General features: G+C 38.3%; 1 protein-coding gene across 2 annotated transcripts in view; it reads left to right on the top strand.

Moving 5' to 3' along the window:
- The window catches only part of GNE (glucosamine (UDP-N-acetyl)-2-epimerase/N-acetylmannosamine kinase), a 26,477-nt gene extending 15,954 nt beyond the window's left edge, over positions 1 to 10,523 (top strand). The window contains exons 6-11 of one of the 2 annotated variants that reach the window (XM_017735376.1): positions 978 to 1,188; positions 3,569 to 3,698; positions 5,517 to 5,738; positions 6,579 to 6,761; positions 7,341 to 7,457; positions 8,160 to 10,523. In XM_017735376.1, the coding sequence (XP_017590865.1) occupies positions 978 to 1,188; positions 3,569 to 3,698; positions 5,517 to 5,738; positions 6,579 to 6,761; positions 7,341 to 7,457; positions 8,160 to 8,395 (1,099 nt within the window). In that variant the 3' untranslated portion in view covers positions 8,396 to 10,523. The remainder of the gene's footprint in view (positions 1 to 977; positions 1,189 to 3,568; positions 3,699 to 5,516; positions 5,739 to 6,578; positions 6,762 to 7,340; positions 7,458 to 8,159) is intronic. The other variant, XM_008634541.2, reaches the window with a different exon arrangement.

The raw sequence follows: 10,523 nt of genomic DNA, 5'->3' as shown, positions 1-10,523 counted from the left end.
TACATACAAATATCTCCAAGGCAGGTGCCCAGAGGATGGGGCCAGACTCTTCTCAGTGGTGCCCAGCAACAGGACAAGCAGTAATAGCCACAAACCAAAACACAAGTGCCACCTCAACATGGCATTGGTAGCGGACCAGAGGCACAGACTGGCCAGGTAGATTGTGGAGTCTCCCTCTCTGGAGACATTAAAATCCCACCTGAATGAGTTCCTGTGTCAGCTGCTCAGCATGGCCCTGCCTTGGAAGGAGCGTTGGCCGAGATGATCTCAGGAGGTCACTTCCAACTCAAAGTGTTCTGTGCTTCTGTCAACAATACTTTATAGCTGATTTGACCTCATGATATGTAGAGAGTCCGGAGTGCAAGGTTCCAGGGAAGCTGCAGAATTCTGGCAGGATGCTTTTCCTTATTCCTCAGCCCTAATGAGTATTGACCCTCATTCCTCTAACACGTAAGTTCTTAAAAACTTTGAGAGATAATATTTGTTCAACTAAGGACAAGGATTAAAACAATATTTCTTAAGAATCTAAATAGAGCAATAAAACTGAATTCTTTAATACCAAGTATCTGATGCCATGTATGATATTTTAGAAACAGACATGTTGAAAACGGACATGAATATACAGTTTATTGTTATGTAGTTGGCATCTGTGTGATAAGTACATCTTATTTGGATTTGAAGCACATACATAAACTGTCCATATTTTTATTTCTGCTTTATGGTGTGGGTCCTTTCATTAAACTTAATTTTACAGGGGTTTTGGCATCATTAGTTTCCAGTTTTCTACATTCCAGTTTTGTACTCCAAAATGGAGCTAATGCCAGACTTGAAAGATCTGTGTGTGTTCTCTAAACTACCGTCACTATGTACCATATCTCATGACAGACTTTCATAGCGTGAGCTGCAGTATTGGCACAGTGGCCAGATCATAATATTGTAATGACACTGTTTTACATTAATTCTTTTTTGTATTATAGCTCAAAAATATATGGAGATGGTAATGCTGTTCCAAGGATTTTGAAGTTCCTTAAATCTATTGACCTCAAAGAACCATTGCAAAAGAAATTCTGTTTTCCTCCTGTCAAAGATAATATCTCTCAAGATATTGACCATATTCTAGAGACACAGAGTGCTCTGGCTGTGGATCTAGGTGGAACAAATCTCCGAGTAGCAGTTGTCAGTATGAAGGTAAATATTCTGTTGTGCTTCTAGATAATCTGCAAACTTCATTGGGCTTTGTGGATATGGGCTTGTGATGCAAAAGAGCTCCAAAACAAAAGCAGTTTATTGACTTTTGTTGAGGGATAAAGATTTTTCCCCTTATTTGGTGCATCTCTCATACAGTCATGATATAACTTGCTTACTGGATTGCACGTCTAAGACAGATGTTAAACTAGCAATGACCATTTGCTGGTGGCGCAAGGTCATAGCTGCTGCTTCTCTGTGGGTTGACTACAGACTTTGAAGAATAAAACAACTTTCAGATGTGTTGGTTCTCCTTAAAAGGTGACTGAGTTCAACCTGCAAAATCTTACATGTCAAACAAAACACGGAAGGCTCCAAGAGTAGACTTACTACTTTCCCACTGCCTTACACTGCCATGCAATACACACACAGGACCATTATGAGCAACAACCAGCATCTAGCAAATCAATTTACTGAATTCTGCAGCATTTCAAAGATGTGAACAAAACTCATGATGAGAAGTCTTTGGCTTTTACTCTCAACAGTATTGGACAATTACTCCTACCATTATACTGCATATTTGCAGATCAGTTCAATAATAGTTACCCAGAAAGCAAAGTAAGAAAGCAGTGCAGAAGCATGAAGGGTTATGTAAAGTGACCTGATACAGTCCAGAATTTTCACATTCATTTAAAAGGAGATGTCTGACAGATCTTCAAGGTCTTAAAGACAGCTTTTAAAAGTGTAGTATTTTTAGAAGTAAAATTGACATCACATTTTTTCCTATGTGTCAACACAGCCTGGAAAAAATGAATTTAAAAAAATTCTGCCCACTCTACAGAGCTCAAGGTGGCATTTATGAAAGTTGAAATGCTAGCAAATCAGAGTGAAAACAATCAGACTTTCATACCAAAATTTACACAACAGATGTAAGCATTTAAAAGCCTTAAAAGTGGCATGAGATTTGATTTCACAAAGAAGTGAATTTTCAAAAACTCCTTTTAGAAGCTGTTACGTCTTCTGATAATGTTTGCTGCAGCCTCTTCTTCCAAAACAACTTCTCTGATCCCCCCTCCAAACTAAAAGCAAAGAAAGAAACTAAGCATCCAAAATCCACAAACTCTTACTGCTCATGTGATGCTGAGATGCTGGGACCTAATACTCAAAATCATTGTCAGTTTGGAATTTTCCACGTTCTTTGGCAACAATGACTCGGCCTTGTTGCTTATGGACTGTCTTTGTTAGTCCTCTTCGCTCAGTTGCATTAATTGAGTGCAGTTCACTTAGATACCTTGTACAGGGGATGTAACAGGGAGAGTAACACTGTTAGGCAGGATACCTTCTGCAGTGTCCTGGCTTAATCCTGCAGTATAAACACTGAATTAAGATCAATTCCTTAGTACCCATACACCCCAAGCATGCATCATGAATATTTTCATTACCACTGCATGAGTCCTATGGCTGAAAATAATCCTCACAGCCCCTCCCCACCCCGTAAAAAAATTCTGTAAAAAGAATTTACAAGGGCATGTAGTGACAAGACAAGGGGGAATGGCTTCAACCTGAATGAAGGTGGGTTTAGATTAGATACTAGGAAGAAACTCTTTAGTGTGAGGGTGGGGAGGCACTGGAACAGGTTGTCCAGAGGAGTTCAGGATGCCGCATCCTTGGAAGTGTTCCAAGGCCTGCTTAGATGGGGCTCTGACCAATCTGGTTCAGTGGAAGGTGTTCCTTCCTTTGAGGTCCCTTCCAACCCAAACTATGTATCACAGTAGATGGTACTCCAGAGATACTGCAAGTGACTCAGAAGTGTAATTGCTTAGAAGAAAAGATGTTTCTGAAAGTATAGTAAATTTTGCCTTGAAATTTCTAGCATTTCTCTCTATCTGACTCTCCTTTTTTTGGTGAAATGGCATTGTCTGTGACACCACACAAACCCTTCATGCAGTCAAACTGGAAAGATTTTATTCTTAAAGCACTGTGGTTTTTCTGTCCTTTTTAGCAACCGTTACTCTCTTCTTTTTTTTAACACTTTAGTGTTCAGCTTAAGGGCGTTGCTCTATCATGGTTTATGCCTAACAACAGTTGCAATAGCTCTGGTGATACTTCCTCATATGAGCCATGTGTTCCTTAAAATGTGTATTTAATTTCAGATGGGAGACTGATTACAGAAGCAGAATGTAATGCCTGATCTTGCAAACTTGTCCCCCAAGGGTTGTCACAAACCTTGCCTGTAGGCCCAAGATCTAAAGCATAGTACCTGTATTTTTTTAAATAGATAAGTTATAGCGCTCTATTTTCAAATTGACATGTAATTTAAATGGAAGAGAAATTTCACCATAACATTCATTTCTCTGGGGCATGTTTTGTTTTTCATTTCTAGGGTGAAATAGTTAAGAAGTACACCCAGCTCAACCCTAAAACCTATGAAGACAGACTAGCATTAATTCTAAAGATGTGTGTAGAGGCTGCATCAGAGGCAGTAAATGTAAACTGCAGAATTTTGGGAGTAGGTAAGTTAACAAATACTAACTTTGTTTTTACATCTGTGTTTTTCAACATGAAATCAAATCACTACTCATTAATTTAAAACACCTTTCTAAAATGGATCTCATGTACTTTAAGTTCTTACACATTCTGAACAAACAAACTTTTTAAAATGGCTGAAAATGAGAAGCTGACCATAAAGACTGAAGTTTGTAACAACCATTAAAACAACCTGTGAAGTTATAGTAAACGATATATAAAATGTGTTTATGTAGTTCTCTGGATTTTGAAGCTCTCTGCTGCCTTGGCATTGTGACTCAGATGCTCAGTGTTTATCAAAACAGCTCTTGAAACAACTGCAGCTGAGTGATGTTTTCTCTGCTGTCTGTAAGCCTTTTTTTAGGGCTATGATCAACTGTGCAGCAGAATTCTCAGATACACCAGGGCAGACTAAAAAGGCTGGAATGTTAGGACTAAATTTGTAGCTAACAGAAACAAAAGCAGCCTTTTTCCTGACTTGCAGTCCACTTGCAGTACCATTCTGTGTTAAATTGTGTGTTTATATCAGACAGGACTTCTTCAGTTAAATGGTGACTGGGAGATTTGCCCTTAAGTATTAGTTATTTATTAAGATGTTGATTAATGTATCCTGGATTTTTAAGAAGGACGTAGAATCTTCATTTTAGCTGAGAAATGTTCCTAAAGAAAAGTAGTTTGTTCCAGATTAAAACTTTTCTGAATTGCACAGTACAAAGAAAAACTAACTTGAACATGCTGTATTCTTTAAAAACAACATTAAGGACACAAAGCCATACAGAGAAATGTAAGTGCTTCAAATCAGATCTTACAGATTTAATGTTCAATTCAGCTGCTTGTCTTAGAGCTTTTATGGCTGCTTTCCATTACAACATTAACCCTGGAACCATCTTTATATGTGACTCAACTACATTAGCTCTGTACAATAAAATGTTCACATTTTATTGTCTAGAGCTAAATACCTCCATAATCGTGACCTACTCTTCAGTGGTCCTGAGAGACTCCACCAACTCTGGAAGCCTCTCCAGCTAAGCAAACTGGTTTGCCTAATAGAGCGTGCTACTGGCCTACTCTGTTCAATAGACAAATCTCTGAATACAGTTTTGATCTTTCACAAAAACAGTGTGTTTTTAAGTAAAAATCACTACTCTAGGTCTAGTGATTATTTTTAGTCATTCTAAATCTTGAGAGTTACAGCAGGCTTCCAGACACTAATAGTGTTCCAGGGTTTGAATCATGTATTTTTGCTGTTACGTCTTTTGCACATCACTAACAAGAAACACAACTATTAAGTGATTTGCTGCAATCTTGCCTGAAGTAGGAACATTAACTCTCTGGTTACTAACCATCTGGTTAGTCTTAAGATACTCAGCACATTGTGATTAGAGCCATAGCATTCTATGAATTATCTTCTTTACTTTGAGGGTGACTGAGCACTGAAACACACTGCTTGGAGAGGTTGTGGAGTCGCCTTCTCTGGAGATACTCAAAGCCCACATGGACAGAATCCTGTGCCACTTGCTGTAGGTGAACCTGCTTTGGCAGAGGGATTGGACTAGATGATCTCCAGAGGTCCCTTTAAACCCAAACTATTCCATGATTCTGTGTTCTCTACATGTCAAAAGTTGCACTGCCAGTAATACTTAAGAAATACTTAAGAAATTTTTACTTTCATGCTCTTCTTCAAAGCCTAGTATTGGGGGGGCGGGAAGAAATCTTGTCATTAGAAAAAGAAAAATGGATTTTTACTTAAAGTCTATTACACAGATTTAGTTTTCATTTTTCTGTGCTGTATTTCTGGGACTTAGGTATTTCCACAGGTGGACGGGTAAACCCTCGAGAAGGAATTGTGCTTCACTCTACAAAACTCATTCAGGAGTGGAGCTCTGTGGATCTCAGGACCCCTATATCTGATGCTTTGCACCTGCCAGTCTGGGTCGACAATGATGGAAACTGTGCTGCTCTAGCAGAGAGGAAATTTGGTCATGGAAAAGGAATAGAAAATTTTGTGACACTGATTACTGGTACAGGTGAGTATGTTGTAGTTCAATGAAACCCAAAATCCAGCACCATCACTTAGAGGCTCAGCTATAAACATTACCACTATGCCTGGAAAACCAAAAATACTTTTGCTACACTATATGTTTGGTTTAGGGTGCTTTTTAATATTCAGGCAAATAAAACCACTTCCATAAATTAAACTTCTTGATGAAAGAAGTTCTGCTGGTACAGCTATGCCAGCAAGAAAGGAAAATATGAGCAACCTTAGTTGGAATAATTTTGCATTTTTTTAGCTTTATATCTAAATTCTCTTTAAACTTTAGAAATACAAGTCAGATCAGAATATGTATCTAGAAGATAAACAACTGAATATAAGAAAGTATGTTTATTAAATCTGAAATGCAAATGTGGCGTAACTTTTCTCATTTGTAAAGTATATAGTCCTTTAGATGGTGGCAGTAATAACTAGCTGATCTAAATACAGCATTAGAATTTCTCTGAAGTGCAAAATTTTAAGGCTACTTGGATAGTTTTTTGCATAAAGAGCATGACTCACAAGCTTAAAAGATCTGTCATAGTTCAGTACCATCCATAGGCTTTTAAAAAATAGAAGCATTGTATGCCATTTTGAGCCATACATGAATAGGAGGGAGCTATGAGCTTGCATATTAGGTGTGCCAAATAGAGAAGAGTTCTTCAACAACTAGTAATTCTTGGTTTCTAGTGTAGATCATCACTGATGCAAATTATTTTATCTTGTGAATAAACAAATGTCAGTGTCTCGCGTAACCGGGGCCTTTAAAAACTGTTGGGGAGCAGGGGGTGTCTGGTTTTTTTTTCAAACCATAGAAGTCTTAATGTCTTTGCAGGAATTGGAGGTGGAATCGTTCATCAACATGAATTGATCCATGGCAGTTCTTTCTGTGCTGCTGAGCTTGGACACATTGTCGTATCCTTAGATGGACCAGAGTGCCTGTGTGGCAGCCAAGGATGTATAGAAGCATATGCCTCAGGAATAGCATTACAGAGAGAAGCTAAGAAGCTGCATGATGGTATCTATTTACTCTGGTTTTCAAAACACAGTTACTTTGCAATATAGAAGAAATTTTCAAAGAAGGTATTAAGAAAAAATAGATCTGCCGCCTTCTTCTAGGAGGAAACAAGAATGGGTGTACAGGCAGCCTGCATAGTACAGATCTTTTTCAGTGGCAAGGAGCATTTGGAAACACAGGTCTCAGAATTACCAGAAGTACACAGTAGAGCTTGTCTCTTCTTTTTTAAATATGATGTAAAGTAATCTGATAGGCACCCTGTGACGTTTGGTTTCACAGTGATTGTCTTTCAGCAAAAGCTTCTCAGTCTTAAATGTTTGAGAGTATTTATATTTTATTTATTTTTGGGTCCGACAAGACTAGTGAATTACCACACCCTAATTGTTTGATTCCCTGCTTCTGCAACTAGTTTCCTGAATAATATGGATATAATTACTTCGGCTAAACTCAGGGTTGTACATATTGTTCAGGATTCAGCATACAAGTAAAAGAGATGAAAAGATTTTAATTGCTTCTTTTTTTTTTTTTCACCCCTGACTTGCCACATTACCGTGTTTTACTCTTGGCTTTCCTTTTCAGATGATCTGCTTTTAGTAGAAGGAATGTCAATGAAGGAGGAGGAGATTGTTAGTGCTGCACACCTTATTCAGGCAGCTAAACTTGGCAATACAAAAGCAGAGAGCATTCTCAGAACAGGTAAGAACATAGCCCAGAGTGTGGAACACATCCATGATTATAATTTTGGGATGCAGAAATGGTAGTGCACTGTAACACTATAAACATCCTGAACATGTTGAGAACCTCTCAATATAGAAATTACTGATGGTAATGAGATTTTTAAATATAAATGTTGGAGAAAATATCAGAAGTGTTAAAAGTGTCTGTTCCAGTAAAAAAAAGAAGATTAAAAGGTTCTGCAAAGATGAATTTATAAAAAAGAAGTAAATTCTCAACATTCCCATATGTGGGGATGCAAGTGAATGGCTAGTCTGAGGTAGCAAAGGCAATTTATGTGTTACTTTACACAGGATATTTTACTGGTTTACTAGCTTAAGCACAGTCCTCCCTTATACATAGTTGTTAACATTAAAATGGTAGAGTAATGCTTTCCTATTTTCTCTTTGCTTACAAGCATGATTCACGCGTTGTTTTGTCTTTTCACTTCCATAACATGAATAATGCATTATTGTGCAAAAAAAATCGCCTTTTTTTTTTTTTTTTTAAACTTTTGAAAGAAAAGTTAATAGCAGACACATATTACCTGAAAACATAAAACTCTGGAACAAAATACTTCACTGACTTTCCAGTGTTATTTGCTGCTAACAGAACTGTTTCAACTACTGATGCCAGAACTGCTTTGAGTATTCTACTCAATTTCTTTTTACTTCATCTTTTCAGCTGGGACTGCATTAGGCCTTGGCGTTGTGAACATTCTACACACCGTGAACCCCTCTCTTGTGATCCTTTCTGGAGTTCTAGCTAACCACTATGTTAATGCTGTCAAAGATGTGATAAATCGACAGGCTCTGTCCTCTGTTAAAACTGTGGATGTGGTGGTCTCAAATCTAGCAGATCCTGCTCTCCTTGGAGCTGCTAGCCTGGTACTGGATTATACTACACGTAGCATATTCTAGAAGAATTATAGAAGAGTTAGAGGGTTGGACTATTCAAATTCCTAATGGGTGGAGGGAATACTTTGCCCCAGCTTTTTCTTTGATGAGAGCAGCTAAGGAATCAGAGTAGTGTTCTGAGTAATTAGTGACTACTTCAGCATTTCCTAATTGAGGTATTATCTTTTTGTATTTTTCCTAAATTTCAGCTGACTTCATTGGAAGTAATGTGCAATTCTGGTTTTTTAAGCACCTCTGTTGGTAAGCCTATACCTTACTTTTTGAGTGTAACTGAATTATTTATGAGCATCTCTTGATGAATGGGGATAATGTGTATGGTGTATAAAATTATAACTAGCACTTGGGGATCCATATCTCATTTCCCACCTGTGTGAAATGAGACGTTTACCAGCTTTTCAGTTCCAGGATTCCACCCACAAAGTAAATATGATGTAATCACCAGTAGCAGGTAGTAATTCCAGTGGGTGGAAACAAGGGCCTCTACAATAAAAAAAGGCTACACCTAGAAATTCCTTTTCATGAAGGACTTGGTATAGGCAACCAAGTTTATTTATTATATTATCTCTAAAGGGCAGAGTCCCATTTTAGAAGCTTTTGCATATGAAGGAAAAAATCTACAGTCTAGTGAGCTTACAACCTGCAGAGAAGTCCAAACAAGGTGATAAGTACAGCAGTGAGCATCTTTGTCTTCTGGCCATGGCCAATAGTAACATGTTTGCATTTTAGTCTTGGGGGATTTCTCAAGGGACTTAACCTACTACTCTAGGGGAGGGGGAACTGCTTATTCTTTGGTAGCCAGTTAGCTGAAATTCAGCCATGTGGCACATCTGATCATAAAGAATCTACCTTTCACTGCAGGGTGACACGGTGCACCCCCTCAGCCATTCGGGTGGCTGCATGTGCACTGTTCTTGTCCTGCTTTCACCATCAGCTTTTCATCTGACCCTTATCCCCTCACCTTCAGGGCATTCCGTAGCCTAGAAGGGGAAGGTATGTCAAATACCAGTGAAGGCTTGCCTAGGGAAGCTGTGGTTTGTATTTCTTAAATGAGTCCTTGATATATAGTCCTGTCTTTATCCAGCTGCTTTTTTAGCATACTTTCAAGATGCTGGAAAAATTGAAAAACCAACCCATCTATCAGCTAATCCAGAAAGATAGCTCTGGAGGAACAGTCACAAGACTATCCTGTCCTGAATTTAGTGACCTATTTTGACATTTAACTCAACCCTGATATTCTCAGAAGTCCAGTAATGTGTTAGTACAGGGGAATAAAAGGGCTATTTCCACTCTGCTCCAATCAAAATGAAACAATCTTCTGCAATCACTGCCCTCTGCTATACACTGAACTTCTGAATAGCTCTTAGTACACTCAGTAATTCTGTAAAATCCATATATAATCTATACAGATTGTCCTTTACTTCACCCTCTCTTCCACAAGGAATGTTAACTGATAACTCACATCTTCAGAGCAGATTTCAGAACCAACACCAAATCTCCTTCCTGCTGTCTCCAGGAAAAATCATGCAGCCTCTATACCATAGTTTCTCAGACTTGGCAAATACTGGTTCTTAATTGTTTGCCAAGTTGTACTAGGCTTTATGTAATCTAGGAGTTTTAGTTCCTTTTCCTACGTCTTGGTTTACTGGATGATTGCCATTACCTTCAATACCAGAGCATTAGCTCTATGAGCAAGCAGGTCAAGGAGAAACTGGCATTTCTCTACAGTGATAGTAGCTCAGATCAGGAGCATTAAGGTTCCGACAGTGACGAGGCCTGTCATTTGATCTTTCCATCCTCTAGCATCACAACGAATGCCTGGCTGGCATGCCTGGCTAAAAGTGGGACCAGGCTTTTGCTTTCCAGACCCTCTGAAGCTCTGTATTTTTGGTATCTCAGATTCCAAATGCTTTTCCCTAGCAGCTGAAGGAAGGGTGCAGGCACAGAAAAAACATGGCAGACTAAAACACATTTGAAAAGTTTTACACCTTTAACGTCTAGTCATGTTATGAAAATGATTCTTTAAATGCTTTTGAAAATGCTTTTTTCTGTCAACTGGCCAAGAACCTGCTGCATATGTACAAGTGGTTTATAAAATCAGAAAGAATAAAAAATCATATTTAATAGCATAATA

The sequence above is a fragment of the Corvus brachyrhynchos genome, unplaced genomic scaffold (assembly GCF_000691975.1).
Source record: "Corvus brachyrhynchos isolate BGI_N302 unplaced genomic scaffold, ASM69197v1 scaffold22, whole genome shotgun sequence".
NCBI classification, from domain to species: domain Eukaryota; kingdom Metazoa; phylum Chordata; class Aves; order Passeriformes; family Corvidae; genus Corvus; species Corvus brachyrhynchos.
Note: the sequence above shows the minus strand (reverse complement) of the source record. Positions and strands in the feature narration are given on the sequence as shown.